The sequence below is a fragment of the Miniopterus schreibersii genome (genome assembly GCF_964146895.1).
Source record: "Miniopterus schreibersii genome assembly, chromosome: 13".
Lineage (NCBI taxonomy): Eukaryota > Metazoa > Chordata > Mammalia > Chiroptera > Miniopteridae > Miniopterus > Miniopterus schreibersii.
In genome coordinates, this window is record NC_138113.1 from 54,714,675 (window position 1) to 54,732,955 (window position 18,281).

The following is an 18,281-nucleotide window of genomic DNA, read 5'->3' on the forward strand; positions in this document are numbered from 1 at the left end:
TTGAGGATCCTCGGACATAGACCTTCTGGGAGGAAAGTGAGTTTGGAGAAGTGTGGCAGCTTTGTCCAATGAAGTTACCACCTTCTCCAAAAGGAGCTTAAGTCCCTTTGGCTTCCATAGAGGGCAGTGACTTCTAGCTGATTGGTGGGTTTCTTGATTTTGGGGGTGAGGGAATCCGTATTGTCTGTTGTGATGAAAGGAAACAAAAAAACTGCAAGGAGAACACACAGTATCCCTCGGAGAGATTTGCATCCGCTCTCTCCTAAGGTTGTAAACAAGTTCAAGGGGGTAGACATCCCCACCTGTAAACTGCAGACTCCCCGATCTGCGCTGTATGGTCATCCAGTGTGGGTGGCACTACCGGTGAAACAACCCCTTGGCAGAGTCCAAGGTGGCCACTTGGGGCGAGGAGAGAGTCCGGAGCTGACCGGCGGACTTCCCTGGCTTCTTGCTCCCTAGGAGGGGATGGCGACCTGACCCAGCGACTCCTGCCTCTCCCGGGACCACCTTGGAGACTCCCGAGCCTCGCCTGACGTCCCCCGCCCCCGGGAGGCACCAGGCTCCCTCCGCAGAGCCGGGCCCTGGGGCCGGAGCGCAGGGGAGGAGCGCGGCCGGAGCTGCTGCTCAGACCCGGAGGGAGCCAGCGGGGCGCGAGCGCGCCGCGGGACCTCAAACTCTGGTGGGGTAAGGATTTTAGGGGATCTTGAGCTGGGAGTGCTGGGCGCTGGGAGGTGTGCTGGGGACGCGGACTTGGCCAGGAGAGGAGTTAAAATATAAAAGCCCGGGAGGGGGAGCAGCGTGCTGAGCGCGGGAAGGTGAGGCGCTTTCCTCCGTCCCCGGTGCCAAAACGGCCGCGTCTGGGCGGAAGGAAAAGGGGCGGAAAGCGAGGGCCGGCTCCGGCCTCTGCTCACACACACACACACACACACACGCACACACACGCACACACACAGGCAAGCACACCTGTAGCTGGAGTGCCAGGACAAGAAGCCGGTCCCTGTACCCCAAGTCTTTCCCACCCCTTTTTACTCACCTCGCGCAGCCCCTGGACCAAGCCCGGCTGAGCCGTCGGGGCAGGAGGCAGAAGGAGCCGGGTGGGCTCCCACTGGAGACAGAAAGGGGGAGGGGGGTCAAGGTCACGACACCGCCCCCTGGACACCTCCTCAAGACACCCTACACCCAGGGGCCTCGCGTCCTGGAAAGGGCCCCCCCGGACCGCCGGGCTTCCCCGCCGCGGGTCGGGGACCTGGGCAGAGTCTCCACAGTCCGCGCCGCTCGTGGGGCGCTTTGTCCGTGGCTTGGAGGAAGCGGGAGCCGGGGAACCCGCGGACAGGGACAGGGGCTGCCTCCGCTGCCCCTCCTCAGCCTTGGGGACCCAAAGAGACAGGTGGGCTGAGCACGAGGCCAGGAGTTAAAAACCTTTTGGGGAGGGAGCGGTCACTGTTTTAAACGATAAAAATCATAACTCGGGACCTTGGCTTAGTGCTCGGGAGCGAGGAGCAGGGGTGCGGGCCCTCTGATCCCCCGCAATCCCCTAACAGGATGATCCCACGGCTCCCGGCCCTTGGGCTTTTCTCCCAGCTCAGCCCCACCCTACTCCACCCCAGCCCCCAGCAGGACCCGCAGGCCCTTGTGCTTCACCATTGGGGCTGGGGGACTTCGGACCCCACCCCACCCCCCTGGCCGGCTCCTTGGGCGCAAAACTCAGACCCGGAAAGCGAACAGCCAGACGGTGGATGCCCCTCACCAAATCTTCCAGAGGGCAAAGCTGGACGGCAGCGGGTCCCTGCCACCCCAAATACGTGCACAATGCCCCCCATATGCGTTTGGCCTTGCATCCTGAAGCTGGCAGCCTAGCCCCCCATCTCCCTCCAAGGACTGCCTGCCAGCCCCTCCCAACTTGTCATTCATACAAAGGAGCAACAATATCTCTGGACATGGGCCACGTGCAAGGTGGGCAGGGAGAGGGGAGGTGACCACTCTCTTAACAAGGTCTCCTGTACCAAAGTCCAGGGTTCCTGAGAATTCTGCCAGGTGGGGTGAACCCAGCTGGGGTTTCACTGGGCTGGTGGGGAGCTCCTTGGGCAGGAGTGGGGAGGGAAAGACAGGCAGTCTCACATCACAGGAATGCGCAGCATGCTTTCCCTCTTCAGCCTTTGTTAAGAAATGAAGTTCCCCTCCAGCATTGATTCCCAGAGAGGGTGAAAGGTGGCTCTCTGGGTGACCAATTGGTCAGCATAAGACCTCAGTCACTCTGGCCCCTTGCCTTGGATGCACCTCACCTATTTTCATGCCTTTTCTGTTATCATTCACAATCTGCCAGCAGTCTTGCCTCTGGTTAATAATGGGTTTGCCAGAGTGACCAGTCTCCCATCACCATGGTACCCAGGAGGTAAACAGTTAAGAAGCCAAGAGGCTCTTCACTAGCTCCCCCAGATCCTGTGGGAGTCTGGCTTCCAGTTTCCTGATGGAGTGGGGAGGGATGGCCATGTCCAGATTCCGCGAACCCCTCTCCCACACCCACACCCACACCTCCACCTCCCTACTCACCCGACACCCTCTCCAATCTCTACCAACCACTGGGGCCTCCTGTTTGAAATGGATCAAGCTGTTTTCCCCTATCCCCCAATTGCATAAATCGAAACCAGGGGGTAAATGGTTTTCCCTCTGACCTAACCCACGCCAGCTGCACATTGAGTACTCCCGAGTACAAATCACAAGGTCAAATCCTGAGGGAGAAACAGAATGAAGCGGGCACAGTCCACTCCGGACATGGTGGTGTAGTGTGGGAAACCAGCCCTTACACTGTGCTCTGGGCTGAAATAGAGGTGATTACAGTGCCCTGGGAGTGGAGAGAGGTGGGACAGACTGACTCCCCCTGGTCAGGGAGAATGAAAGTAATTTCAACTAACTAGAGAACAAGAAGGGACAACCTCTTTCTAGACAGAGAGACTAACAGGAATAAAGACACTGGGATTAGTCAGGAGCAGATAGGCCCTGCTGTGGCAACGTACAGACTCGGAATGTCTCAGTGGCTTACCCGTCACCTTTGCAACATTATGTCTTGACCTCGAGGAAGAAAGTATCTACAAGAAAGGCTTCTGGTGACTAATTGGGATCAAAATTATTACTATTTTTTTAAAAAAGAGCCTAGCAGGGGCCTCATTTCTACACAGGGACCTCTCACATAAGTGGTACTTCAGGGAGAAGTCTGCACTGAACTGCCTGCCTGGGCTGTGTTCCTACCACCTGAGCCAAGGAATTCCTGGAATCCCATTTCAACCAATAGGACTCCTGTCCAATTGGTGCTACAAAGCTCTAACCTTATTAGCATTTTTACCTACCAATCAGAGCAGCTCCAGTCTGACCAATCAAGGCAGTGCTTTGGGGCCAATCAAACGGTGTAGATTTGGCACCCTTATTTGCATGAGGAAGGGCCAATCAGGGACCAACCAGGGCGGGGACTTCTCTCTATATAAGCCAGTTGCCCTGGGCTGGGAGCAGCTTTCTCTTTGCAGTGAAGCTTGGGTTTTGCAACCAGAAGCTGAGTGGTGGGTCCTGCCTCAGTGCACATGAGTGGCCAGGGCAGCCTCTCAGCCGTGCTGTATCACAATTGAGCTGTTTGCACTGAATAAAGTCTCCTTCACCATACCTTAAGTTGGGGATTCCTGTTGGCCTTGAATTGGCACCAACGACCCTCAGTTAACATGAGGCTTTGGGGGGGCCTGCGTCAGGAGAGGAGTCCACCGGCCAGAACTTGTCACTCGGGTCTCACCTGTCCTGGAAGGGAGATAGAAATGCAGGAAGCTCCGGGTGAGCTTGAGTGAGCAGTCTCTGCCAATAAATGAGACAGGAACAGTCATGACACACTTAAGGAAAGGGCGAGTAATTTGGTTTAAATGGAGCATCCTACTTAGGCTGATACTGTCCTGGTTATGAAAAGCCTTGAGTGGCAGGTTAAGACTCCATGCTGGAGAAAATAGGCAACCTCTGAGTGTATCTGAGTGACACGATTAAAACTACCTTTCAGAGAGACCCTAGTGTTGTCAGCGGGGAAGATTCACTTGTTTGTTCCACACTTGCTGAGCACCTCCTGAGTGCCAGACCTTGGGTGGATTGCAGAGGTGAGGTTGAGATGGGAGGTGAACAATGGAAATTGTTTTGAGAATCCCAGGGACAGAGACAAGGGCCTGGACAACGATGGGAGCAGAACTTGAGGAAGCCTCTTTTTGTACTCCTTTTCAGAACTCCCTACATTCTATCTTATATAATAATGATGTAGTGTAGGGGTTAAACTGAAACAGGCTTTCATCCCCAGTCTGCTACTGGGTGGCTTTGAATACCTTGTTTAACCATTCTGAGCCTCCGTTTCTCCATGTGAAAATTGGAAGTGCTAGTTGGATTGTTGGGAGGAGTAAGTGAAGTAATTGGAGTGAATTCCCTTCTCACATGGTGCCTGACATAGCAAGTGCTCAAAGTTAGACATGACCATCTTATTTTCTATAATGACAGTGGATTCCTTTTATAATCACATCCCATACATTAATTAAGTGGGGGAGGGACAAACACACTTTACCTCCTGTGCCTGCAGCTAGGCTTGGTGAAACAGGTCCTTGGGGAAGAAAGGGAGGCCTGGTGTGTGTGTGTTACGGTTGTGGAGTGGCTGCAGGGAGCAGATGGACTTCTGGGGAGAGCATCTGCAGGATTGGCTACAGAGATCTGGGTTCTCCAGCTGTAGCAACATCTGGAAAGCAGTTTCACCTCTTTGGAATCTCACTCTGAACAGCTGGATCTTATTGCAAAGCGGTCATTCTGAAACTGAGCACACTTAGAACTGCGAAAGCCAGAGGCCCATTAGCTCTCTGTTACTTCTGCAGAAGACCCGGACACTTTCTAGGCATGAGACAGTCCCCTGTCTGGTGATTGGGTAACATAATTGATAACCTTGTTACAATTCCAGTGCATTCTCTTTCACTCCAAATCTCTTCCTGTTCTTGGGGACAATGTCAATTTTTATTCTCAGGCAGGAATTGAAAACTCGCATCTGGCACACACAAGCTTCCCTCTGCCTGCGTTATAAAAACGCAGGGTTCATGAGGGAGACCTGTAGCTCACAGGTTACCTTGGGAAACAACACTCAACTCTTCTAACTCAAACTCCTCTCTGTCTTGATGTGGGGACATTCCTGCCGTTGCCTGTGTGTACATCGCTTCACAGAAAAGGGAGAATGAGGACTCTGACCCCCACATCCCTCATCACTTGGAAACTGGGCCCTGAGCAAAGCTGGACATATCCTTGTGGTCTGAGACCAGAGCTGCCCTTTGGGGCCTTTCCTGGGCAAATGGAGGAAGCTTTGCTATTTACTGTTCCCAGAAATTGGCCTTGTTTATCGAGAGTCAGGCTCTGCAGTTAGATAGTCTGCTATAGCCCTGGCTGTGTGCACTGTGTGCCTCGGTTTGCTCATCTGTAAAATAGGGGTGATAATAGTGCTTACCCCACAGACTCATTGTGCAGATTAAATGAGTTAATACATGTAGAACAGTGCCTGGCATAGTGTAAGCCCTCAACAATGTTGTTTCAGTTATTATTATTTTCTTTTTATTATTGTGATATTTTGACATTTCTCCCTTTTGGTACATTTTGTTATTGTGAGTTCCTTGTAGGAGATATTCTGAATTTTGCATTTTAAAAGTGTTTTGACTTTAGATTTAATATCGCTTCTATTTTTAGCTTTCATTCACATGCCATAAGTCATCCATCCATTTAAAGCATACTTTTCAGTGATTTTTAGTATATTCTCAGTTGCACAACCATCACAATACAATTTTGAGACTGACTTTTCAACACCCCCAGGAGAAACCCTGTAGCTATTAGCATTTGCTCTCTTTTCTGACTCCCTCAACTCTTGCCCCCAGCAACCACTCACTAACTTACTTTCCAACTCTTTGGATTTGCCTATTCTGGACATTCTGTACAAATGGAGTCATACAACATGTGGCATTTTGCGTCTGGCTTTTTTTCACTTAGCATAATGTTTTCAAATTCCATCCATGTTTTATTCTTTTAAATTGCCAGATTTTCACTGGCGAAGGGGTTCTTGCCGCCCTCCCCAAGATATAGGAGGCGAGACAGGTTCAAAAAAGAAAAGGTGTACTGTGTACTTGAAAGAAGGCGGAGGGAAAGGAGGAAGGGAAGGAGGTGGGTGTATGAAGGGCGCACACACTGGCCGGCAGCATGGTCCTGAGCTGCTCCTGGGCCCGGCTCACACGGCGCCGGGTTTCCTCGGGCCTGCGCAGAGTGCATGGCTCTGTTGCCCAGATTCCTGCCCCGGGCTGGCAGTGACTGGCACGGGTACATCGGTTTGGCGAGTGCCTAAAAGGAACTTGGCTCTTATCTAGAAGAGGTTCTAAAAGTAACCGAAGAACATTCCCACCCATCTGAAGAGAGACTTGGCCTTTCTCAAAATAACATTTCAGCTGAACAACATCCCACTGTGTAGATATACCGTTTTGTTTATTCAGTTATCAGTCAACGGGCATTTAGGTGGTTTTCACTTTGGGGCTAATGTGGTTAATGATGCCATGAACACTTAGGCACAAGTTGGGCAGATGTGTTTTCCTTTCTCTTCTGTCTCTATTTAGAAGCAGAATTACTGGTCATGTGGTGACTCTATATTTAGCATCATTAAAGGGACCACCCAACTGTTTGCCAAAGTGGCTGCACAGTTACATTCCCACCATGTGTGGTTGAGAGCTCCAGCTTCTCCTACCAACTCTTATTATTGTGTTGGGGTTTTTTTATGATAGCCATTGTAGTTGGTGCGGAGGGGTATCTCATCATGATTTGGATTTGCATTTCCCACGACTAAATATGTTGAATATCTTTTTATGGGCTTGTTGGTCCTTTGGGTATCTTCTTCCAAGAAAAACCCGTTTAGTCTGCCCATTGTTTCATTGGGTTGTCTTTTTATTACTGAGTTTGTAGGTGTTCTTTACATATTCTGGATATAAGTTCCTTACCAGTACATGATTTTAAAATGCTTTCTTCCATTCTGAGGGCTGCCTTTTTACTTTCTTGATGGTGTCATTTGATGCACAAAGGTTTTTGTTTTTATTTTGATGAAGTCCAATCTCTTTTTTTTCTTCTGTTGCTTATGCTTTCGGTGTCATATTTAAGAATCCATCACCTAGCACAACGTCCTGAAGATTTACTCCTATGTTTTCTTCTAGGAATTTTATAGTTTTATCCCTTAAATTTCAGTCTGTGATGCATTTTGAGTTAGCTTTTGTGTATGGTGTGTGCTCTTTTGGCTGTGGATATCCAGTTATCCCAGAAACATTTATTGAAAAGAAAGACTCTTCTTTCTCCCATTGAATTATCTGGTTACCCTTGTCAAAAATCAATTGATCAAAAATGTGAGTGTATATTTCTGGACTCTGCATTCTATTCCATTGATGGATTATCTATCCTATGCCAGTACCACACTGTCTTGATTCCTGTGGCTTGGTAATGGGTTTTGAAATCAGAAAGTGTGAGTCCTCCAACTCTATTATTCTTTTTCAGGATTTCAAGATTATTTTGGCTATTCTGGGTCTCTTGAATTTCCATGTAAATTTAAGATTAGCTTTTCAATTTCTGCAAAAATTTCAGCAGGGATTTTGATAAGGATCCCATCAAATCTGTAGCTCAATTTGGGAAGTTGCCATCTTAACAGTATTAATTCTTCCAATGTATGAGCAGGAGAACTTTCCATCTATTTATATTTTTAAGATTTTTCTTTCAATAATATTTTATAGTTTTCAGAGTACAAACATTTTATTTCCTTGGTTAATTTTATTTCTAGGTATTTTGTTCTTTTGCTGCTATTAAGAATGGGATTTTTTCCTTTATTTTATTGTTTTAGTGTTCATTGCTAGTGTATAGAAATGCAATTGATTTTTTATGCTGATCTTGTATATTGCCACACTACTAAACTCATTTATTAGTTCTAATGGTTTTTAACAGATTCCTTAGAATTTCTATGTAGCAGATCATGTCTCTGCAAGTAGAGGTAGTTTCACTTCTTTCCCAGTGTGGTTTAGAAGAGGTTTACGTCTTTTGACCTCCTTTGCTGTTTACTTGCTCTCTCCTTCATACATTCCCAAGCCTTTTTAAAATTTTTAAAAATTGATTTGAGAAGGAGAAAGAGAGAAAAAAACACTGATTTGTTGTTCCACTTATTTATGCATTCATTGGTTGATTCTTGTATGTGCCCTGACCAGGGATCAAACCCACAACCTTGGCGTATCAGGACAACATTCTAGCCAACTGAGCTACCTGGCCAAGGCCCAACCATTTTTATGTGAAATAGAAATGTCCAGTGTGAGTCATTCACAGGATCAAATTAGTTAATACACATTTGAAGTTATTAAAACAGTGCCAGGCAAAGGGTAAATATATGGTTGTTATTATCAGTGGCATCATTACAATTACTCACCGGTCTTCCTCCATCTATGCTACCCATTACCTATCATGTGTGTGTCTGGGAGTTTGGAGGAAAAATATTTTTTTAAGTAAAAGGAGATAGTTTTGCCTTTAAGGAGTGAGGAGAGTACAAGAGTCACTGGAATGCTGGTGAGCTGTGTTAGATTCCTGGCCTACGGAGGTGCCCAGGCCAAGCACGATGAGAGAGTTAAAGGTCTGCACCATAACACAAAACTCACAACGGAACCCTGAAACGTGTACAGCACGGTGGCTAACACATGGTGAATGTTGAGTAATGTTAAATAAATGTTATGACTGCTCCTCACCTGAGAAGCCATCTCCTCCCTTGTACTTGAGATTCTATGTCTCAGAGATTCTGTCCATTTGGCAGTTTTTCAGTGTATGTGATCCACCACCACAAACCTAGTTCAGGCAACTATTCTCTCTCCCCTGAGATACTGCAGCATTTAGCTGCTCACCTCATGTCCACTCATGTTCCCTGAATAAGTTCCGCCCCCGGGCAGCCAGAGTGACCTTTACATATATGACCACAGCCTTGCTGGGCTCTGGGTAAAGCCCATCTCCCTTTACACGACCGAGGACCCCTGGATGCATCATCTAGTGGATGTAATATCCTTGAAAATCTTCATCTTATATTTCTTTGTATGTCCTGTGATCAGCCAGAAACTCACGGTTATATAAAATGAATAAAGTTTTGAAAAATCAAAACATTGAGAAAATTATGAAAGTTAACATCATGGACTTAAACTATCAAACATCAGAGGTGAACCACAAGCATCAGAAACCACAACTTCCCTGAATGACTGATGGTGAGCTGACCATGATGCAGTGATCTGGGCTCCCTGCACTGATCAGAAATCAGGGAACTGGTCAGTCTTCACCTTTGTGTTCTTCACACCAGCCCCGCACCCATAGCAGCTGTCTTTCCTCATCAACCACAAGAGCACCTTCAAATGTTTACTGGTGAGAAAGTATTCATGGTCTGATTTCTAGCACCAGGATCATGCCATTGACAGGTTTTTTTCTTTAATGATTTTTTAAAAATATATATCTTTATTGATTTCAAAGAGAGAAAAGGAGAGGGAGAGAGAGAGAGAAACATCAATGATAAGAGTCATTGATCGGCTGCCTCCTGCACGTCCCCGACTGGGGATCAAGCTCGCAACCCGGGCATGTGCCCTGACCGGGAATCGAACCCTGATCGCCTGGATCCTAGGCGGAGCCATGCCCAGCTGGGCTCTTTAATGATTTTTTAAAATTGATTTTAGAAAGAGAGAAGGGAGAGAGACAGAGTGAGAGAGACAGAGAAACAGAGAGCCATTGATGTGAGAGAGATACATCAACTGGTTGCCTCCTGTACATGCCCTGGCCAGGGATTGAACCCTCAACCTTCTGCTGCACAAGATGATGCTCCAACCAACTGAGCCACCCAGCCAGGGCACCATTGACAGATTTTATCTATTTCTTTGCTTAGACAAGCTGCTTAATACCTCTGAGTCTCAATGTAGCCATTTTTAAGTGGGGATAAAAATCACAAATATCTGCCCGGCTTGAGTGGCTCAGTTTGTTAAGAATCAGCCTATGCACCAGGGGTTGCTGGTTTGCTCCCCAGTCAGGGAACATATGGAGGGCAACCGATTGTTGTTTCTCTCTCATGTCAATGTTTCTCTCTCTCTCTCTCTCTCTCTCTCCCCCCCTTCCTTCCCCTCTCTAATCATGTCCTCCAGTGAGGATTAAAAAAAAAATGATAAAAGAGACAAAGTAGCAATGTAGGTAACTGCAGTACCTGCTCCATCCCACAACCACATCAAAATTACAACTAAAATACAGAACAACCATCATTCAGAACCTCCTGAAATCTAGCTGAACAGAAGTCCTACAGTGAGAGAACTGAAGAAGCATCAAGACCTGTAGGAGGGGCAGAGATGAGAGACAGAATCTGGATGGAATCACAGAGATGCGATCGCAGTCCCACACCCAGGTGCCATGGTTTAAAACCGGGAGTGATATATTGGAGGTGGAGGTTTCCTGGAGGAGTGAGGGGTTCCAGCCCCAGATCAGGCCCCCGGCCTAGGGTTCTAGGGCCAGGAATGGAAGTCCCCACAACTTTGGGCTGTAAACACCAGTGGGGACTGTGGCTGAGGGACACAGAGGCTGTGGGAGTCCCAGGCAGTTCCTCTTACAGGGGAGGTACATGGACTCACTTAGACTCGCTTCCTCTGAGCTCCAGCCCTGGGCTGCAACTTGAAAGGAACCTGGGACATTTGGGGAGGAACTAACTTGCCTGGAATCCTGCAGGGCAAGAGCTGGAGGGCAGCTTTCTCCCAGACAGAAGAGCTGGCAGAGGCCATTGCTATTTTGACAAGCCCTCCCCCAACAGAGTTGGCAGGCAGGTGCCTTCTCTGAATGTCCATCAACGTGACTCACACCTTTGGCCCCGCCTTGATGTTTCCCAAAGATCCCACCCTCCCTACTTGCAAGATCACCTAAGGCATTTCCAGTGGCTTTTCTATGCAAGTGGCCTCTCGAGCCTCATGCTTAGGACTTTCCTAAATCTCTCAAACAAGCAGCAGTGGGCCTCAGTGGGCCCCATACCTCTCGATAAGTGGCCCCAGGCCTGGCACTAGTGGCAGCCTGCATTGGTTCATTGCCTGACCTCTCCTGGACACCTCCAAGCCCAGCACAAGTAGCAGCCAACTACAGCTTGCCATGTAGCTCATGCTGGGTGGCTCTGGACAGGGCACAGGCAGAAGCTGAATTTGCACCTCCTGGGAGACCCCAGAGACAGTGCATCTGGTGGTCAGCTTTGCCAATACTAGATTACAACTCTACCACATCCAAGAGTGACACATTTAAGGGGCAGACTCAGCGAACACCAAAGTCCCACTGAAGCAAATCCTGCTCCATAGAGGAGTCTTCAGCACAACAGCTCTTTGGCTGTAGTTGCAGCTGGTCCTCACAGCCAAGTGGCCTGGGGGTCAATTTGTCCCAGTGGCCAATAGCAACCAAAGCTCAACTGCAACAGGACAATGCACACAGCACACACAGGGGAGCACCTAGAAGGCCCAGCTCAGGTGCCTGAGGAGACTAAGCCACTGGGCGCTACAGGACACCTAGTACACAAAGCCACTCTACCAATTCTAGGAGACATATCAGCTCTACCTAATACATAGAAAGAACACCTGGAAGCAGCCAAAATGTGGAGACAAAGAAGCATGCCACAAAGGAAAGAACAGAAGAAATCTCCAGAAAAGGAACTAAATGAAATAGAATCAAGCAAGCTACTAGATACAGAGTTCAAAATAATGGTTATAAGGATGCTCAAGGATCTTAGTAAGACTATTAAGGAAACTAGTGAGATCATCAATGACATAGTAAAGAACTAGTCAGAAAGGAAGGCTACACTAACTGAAAGAAAGAATAATTTACAGAGAATCAACAGTAGAGTAGAGAACACTGAGAATCAAATCAACAGTTTGGAATATGAGGAAGCCAAAAATACCCAACCAGAAGAGCAAAAGGGAAAAAGAATCCAGAAATATGAAGATAGTGTAAGGAGTCTCTGGGACAACTTCAAGTGGCCCACCATTCACATTATGGGGGTTCCAGAAGGAGAAGAGAGGGAGTAAGAAATTGAAAACCTATTTGAAAAAATAATGACAGAAAACTTTCCCTACCTGGTGAAAGAAATAGACTTACAAGTCCAGGAAGCACAGAGAGTTCCAAACAAGAGGAACTCAAAGAGGCCCACAGCATGACACATCATAATTAAAACCCCAAAGGTTAAAGGCAAAGAGAATCTTAAAAGCAGAAAGAGAAAAGCAGTTAGTTACTTACAAAGGAGCACCCATATGACTGTCAGCTGATTTCTCAACAGAAACTTTGCAGGCCAGAAGGGAGTGGTAAGAAATATTCAAAGTGATGAAAAGCAGAAACCTACAACCCAGATTACTCTACCCAGCAAAGCTATCATTTAGAACTGAAGGTCAGATAAAGAGCTTCATAGATAAGAAAAAACTAAAGGAGTTCATCACCACTAAACCAGTATTACATGAAATGTTGAAGGGTCTCCTTTAAGAAGAAGCTAATGAACAAAAGAATCTGACAAACAAAATAGACCCAGAGACATTGAAGCATGCAACAGACAGTCATATAGGAGAGGGAAGAGGGAAGAGGGTTAGGGGGTGGGAAGAGATTAACCAAAGAAGTTATATTATGCATATATGCGTAACCCATGGACACAGACAATCATGGGCTGAAGGCCTGGGAAAGGGGTGGGAACTAGGTGGAGGGTGTCAATGGGGGGGGGGGGGGGGAATGGGATACCTATAATGCTTTTAACAATAAAAATAAATTTTTTTAAAAAACAACTAAAAAAAATCATAAATATCTGATAAAATTATTGTGAGGGTTAAATGAGATGAAATATGGACTGGGTTTAACATCATATTTGTAAAGATTTTATGAATGTCAAGTATGAGATATTTATGTTTTGTTTTAAAACAGGATTTGGGGTATCTATAAAAACATGAGCAAAATTGTCAGATAAAAATGTGTAAATGAGAAAGCCAGAGTCAAGAAAGATATTGCAGCCCAGCCAGGGTTGCTCAGCAGTTGAGCATTGACTTAGGACCCAGGAGATCGAGGTTTGATTCCCTGTCAGGGCACATGCCCTGGTTGTGGGCTCGATCCCCAGTTGGGGGCATGCAGGAGGCAGCCGCTCAATGATTCTCTCATCATTGATGTTTCTATCTTTCTCTCTCTCTCTCTCTTGTCCTTCCTCTCTCTGAAATCAATAAAGAAATTTAAATAAATAAATAAATAAAAACCTCAAATTATGTTTGGGAGATTCAATATTGAAAAGAAAAGGAAAAGAAGGGAAGGGAAGGGAAAGGGAAAGGGAAAGGGAAAGGGAAAGGGAAAGGGAAAGGGAAAGGGAAAGGGAAAGGGAAAGGGAAAGGAAAAAAGGAAAGATATTGCATTACCCCAGGGAATGAGGGTTTTTAGCTTTCTTACATCAGATAGCAACTTGGCCATTCATCCACTCATTTGCTGGGTCAGCCAGCACTTCACTTTGAGCACCTCTCCCAAGTGACAGCATATGGAGAAAAAGACCGCGTCTCTGCTTCAGGCAGGGAAACAGAACCCAGAGATGCCCACTAACACGGTGCCGCAGGAACTGTGAGAGAAGATGGGTGAGGGCACCTGGGGAGTAGCCCTCCAGACGGTGACAGCTGGGTCTGCAGGTACTTCCCACCCTGAGTCCTGACTGTATCTGTCCCATGTTCATGTTTTAGCAACCACCTTGGGGCGAGAAGATGGCCAAGATTAACACCCAGTACTCCCACCCCAACCCGCCCTGCCCTCGGGTAAGGACCACAGACAGAGATCTCGATCCCATGGAAAACGGCCTCCGCAGGTAAGTCGGGCTTGTTATTTTGGGCCTGGAAACTGTTATTCCCCGGGCTGGCCTGTGCTGTGGGGGAATGCCTTCACCGATGGCCAACCACAGGCTCCTTCCAGCAGCACTTTTCATCTCACTGAATCCTCGCAACCCACTCTGAAGTCATTTTTGTTCCTGTTTTAGAGATGTGGGAAAATAAGGCTCAAAAAGTTCCATAACTTCAGAAAGTACCAAAATGAAGATTTGAATGTCGCAGATTCAATTCTACTGTAGAAACATCTCCAAACTGCCCCACAAACATGTGCTGGACTCCACTGTGCACCAGCCACTGTCCTGGGCACTGGGATGCCCTGCCCTCCCTGCCAGGGGCTGGTCAGGCTTCATGCTACACTAGTGGGCATCGCCCTGCAGGCTGCTGGGAAATCGGGGGCCCCAAGCTCTACTTCTGGCCCAGTTGCTAACTTGCTAGGAGACTTGGGAAAATTCACTTAACCTTTCCATGCCTCAGTTTCTTCATTTGCAAAATGGAGCAGTATTCTTTTCCAAGTTCCTGACATACTAGTAAGGAAATGGAAAGTGCCTGTTTGGTGCAAGAGGGCTTACATTTTTCTGTTTCTTATATTCCCAATGAGTTGATTGAGTGGAACCATGAGAAACTTTATTTCCAACATTTATGTTAACTTTGTCCTACGTATATAACACTGAAAACTTCTCCCCCCATGATGACTGCATATTATCTGATGGTCACAATGCAATGACAGCCCCTCGGTCCCCAAGCCACTGGCACTGGGCCCTCACCCATCATTTCTCCTCACTCAGGTGCACATTTGTCTCTTCTCTGTCTGGGAATTTGGTTCCAGCTCCTTAACAAACTCTGCTAATGATTGGACTACAATTTCTGAAAAGACTGAGTCCCTATTACTTGAAATTTATGCAGCCCTTGGACCCCGCCTTCTAGGATTCAGACAAAGGGAGGAAAATCTCAAAGCATCCCAACCAAGGTTTATTCCTCCACTATTGTAACATGCTGCTAGGGTCCCAGGAAATGTCACATGACTTGGGGCCCTTAGGAAACCCCACCCTTCTAATTGCTCCCTCCTAACTGGCCTGCTGTCAATACCTGTATCCCACCACAGGGGACTTACTCCTTTAGGTTAAAGTATTTCTTTAATTTAAAAGAAAAAAGAATATTATTCAGTATTATTAATACTTTGGTATGCATTAATAGTTTCCTTCCCATATCTGAGCTAATAAAAGCCCCTCAAACGTGGGCTTTGAAGAAGCTTGGGGTGGGGATAGGGGGAGAAAAGGCCCAAGCATGGGCACAGCAGTAAAGTCAGGCTCACTGGCAGCATCTGGCTCCTGGGATCTTGGTCCCAATGGGAGAAGACCGGAGTCTGTCAGGATCAGGGGGTATTAAAAGCAAAATGGAATTTCCCCCCATCGCTCCCTTTCCGTGTGCTGGGGCATAACCAGAGCATCTCTTGGAGCTTGCAGACTCCTGGGGCTGAGAAGAGAGGGGCTCATTCTGGCTCCTTCCAGTGAGATGCTCAAGAGAAAGTAGGCCCAGGTGGTGCCGTGGCTCTTGCCCAGATGGCTGCTTGGCCAGACAGTGCAGTGGTCCAGCTCTGCCCGATTTGTCCTGGCTTCTCCTTGGCCAGTGGCCTGCAAGCCTGACTGTTTGAGAGGGCCCACGAGGTCTCCTGGGAGAGGAGCCTTTGCAAAAGGAACTGCCAGCTCATTGAGCCACCTGACACCTAGTGATATCCTCTGGCTTATGAGAGACTCCCCTCGGGCTCACACTGGGCTCACAGTGTCTCAGGGCTGGTCAGCCACACTGGTCAGAGCTCTGAATCCATGCCCTTCAGCAATGCTATTTGCCATCTTCCTGGGTGAGACTGTCCTCCCCTCCCCCTTCCCCCCACTCCCCTCTTCCGTCCCCCCATTCCCTGACCAGCAGGATGGCGAACAGCACCAGTCAGACTGCTGACCTGAACAGTGGCCCATAACTGACCAGCTCTGAAAAAATGCTTAACTGCTCCAAGCCTCAGTTTCCTCATCTGCACAACATGCTGCACTTACCGCAGAGGGCTGTAGTGGGGTTCAAACAGGCCAAAGCTCTGGGCTCTGTCCCTGCCTGAAGTAAGTGCCCCGTGAACACTCGCTGTCAGCCTCGGACGGTAGTCCCCCTCCCATGGGCCTTCTCTGGTGTCCCAGGCTGGAAGCCTTCTCCTCCTCTGACCTCAGAGCCCCAGCTGTTCCGACATCTGGATCTGGCCCTTTCCCGCCTGTGTCCCAGTCATGCTTTCTCAGCCTGACCACTAACCAAGTCTCACCCCTAGCTGCACTTGAGCCCTTGCCCAGCTGCTCATTTGGGAAAAGCTTGTTGACAAGTGAATACAGAATTCCATGGAAATTCGGCAAAGACTTTAAACAAAGAGGGAAAGAACGCTTCTTTATCTCCTAGAGGCAGGAATGGGTTAACAGATGGAAGTTTCCAGAATGGGTCCCGTGGCATCACCACAGATTGAGAACTGTGTTCAGGCTAGGAGTGGAACAGTGGGGTCGAGACCCCTCCACCACTTCCCCATGGGGCCCAGCATCTATTAACCACAGACAAATTTTCCCGGTAAGACTTATGTGAACACAGGACTCTGGCACATACGTAACACATTTTAAAGTTTCAAATCACTATCTTAAGGGAGGAAATGGTATTTGAACAAACCACAGACCTTTGCCTTGAAATTCAAATCCTTTTAGAAAGCTTTTGGGAGAACTAACTGTGCCTGTGTGTCCTTAACATTAGTCACTCTTTACCCTCAGTGATGTCTGAAGTTGTGCTGGGGCCCCGTGCTGAGCCCCCAGAGGGTAGGGACTCCATGGCCTCCTCCCCCTAGGGCCCTGCCCCAGGTTTTTTACCAAAATGGATACGCAGGTTTCTGTTTCTCTTTTTAAATCACTGGGGCCATTTTCCCTGTTAATGGTGATAAGGAAGAATGAAAACATTTCACTTGAACAAAAAATTGAGTTTATACCCTAAAAATACCAGAAATAAGAAGTCTTGAATTTCTCTGTTCTATTTAGATCTGTTCAGTTGACTCAGTTATTTAAGAGCTGCCTGGTGTGTTTCTGAAGATGATACACTAGGGAAAGACTTGAGAATCTGAGATAGGAAGTTGCAGCCAGGACTGGCGGCGGGGGGGGGGGGGGGGGGGGGGGGGACCAGGGTCTCAATGTCCTGGGGCAGCTATTTCAGGTGAGCTTTGGGGCTTAGGGATCTGTGTCCCACAGAAAAGACACCTTCTCTGTGTTGACCCTTGAGCAGATCCCTGAGCAAGTATCAACCCCTCCCAAAAAACACACACCCCCATTTTCAGCTGCTTCGCAGGCAGAAGGAAAGAAGGCAGTGGCTTCCATTCTGGGCACACGCGGCCACCGGCAGTGCCTACTGCTCACTTAGGCTCCTCAGGGCTTGGGCAAGGAGAAGCCAAATATGGTCTCATGCTCTCCACTCTTGTTCTGAAAGGTCACTTCTGTTTGCTCTCATGTCCCCAAAACCACTGGAGGATGACACCAGCTGCTCCACAGAGGGCAAAGTTAATTACCACTTCGTCTCAGGCCTCTGACCTCTCTCAGTAACAGGAAACTGTACCTCAGGAACATCAATTCCTCTTTATAAATAAACGTGGGGATGAGCATTGCACGGGGGAAAGTAACTTGTCTTTCAGAAAGTCCCTTCACTGTGTCGCACTCCTTGCTCTTGTTCTCGCTAATTACCAAGTTCATGGGCTTCTTCCTGCAAAAGCACTGTTCCCTCCCAGAGCTGGGGTCTGTGAGTGGGAAGGCAGGCGGCTCATTTTGCAGAGACTGAGGCCCTGTTGAGTCCTTGATCAGGCCCCTCAGCCAGCTCCTGGCAGCCCCCGCCTCTCTTGCCTCTGAATTTCCCTGGGAGGTTCTTGCACTGAAGGCCAAAAGTGTCTTCCTTGGCCTGGCCAGTGTTGCTCAGTGGTTAGAGTGCCAGCCCATGCACTGAAGGGTCATGGGTTTGATTCCCAGGTCAAGGACAGGTACCTGGGTTGCAGGTTCCATCCCCGGCCTTGGTCGGGGCTCATGTGGGAGGAAATCAATCGATGTGTCTCTCTCACATCGATGTTTCTCTCTCTCTCCTTTCCTCCCTTCTACTCTCTCTAAAAACCAATAGAAAAAATATCCTCAGGTGAGGATTAAAAAAATTAAAAACAAAAAAGAACCAAGTGCGGAGATACATGGGAAAGAAAGGCCCCTTCGAGTCCCTTGAACTTACATCATGTGAGGCTCCTTCATTCTTCACGGCTACTTGTGCCCTTCTGGACTTGAGTTTGTGAACAACACTTAAATCAACATGAAATCACCT

At 47.9% G+C, this 18,281-nt stretch overlaps 1 protein-coding gene across 1 annotated transcript in view; it reads left to right on the top strand.

Moving 5' to 3' along the window:
- The first annotated feature begins 382 nt into the window (after positions 1-382).
- CNGA3 (cyclic nucleotide gated channel subunit alpha 3) overlaps positions 383-18,281 on the top strand; it is a 39,144-nt gene continuing 21,245 nt past the window's right edge. The window contains exons 1-2 of the mRNA XM_081156148.1: positions 383-684; positions 13,782-13,903. Coding sequence (XP_081012274.1) covers positions 13,803-13,903 — 101 coding nt within the window. The 5' untranslated portion in view covers positions 383-684; positions 13,782-13,802. The remainder of the gene's footprint in view (positions 685-13,781; positions 13,904-18,281) is intronic.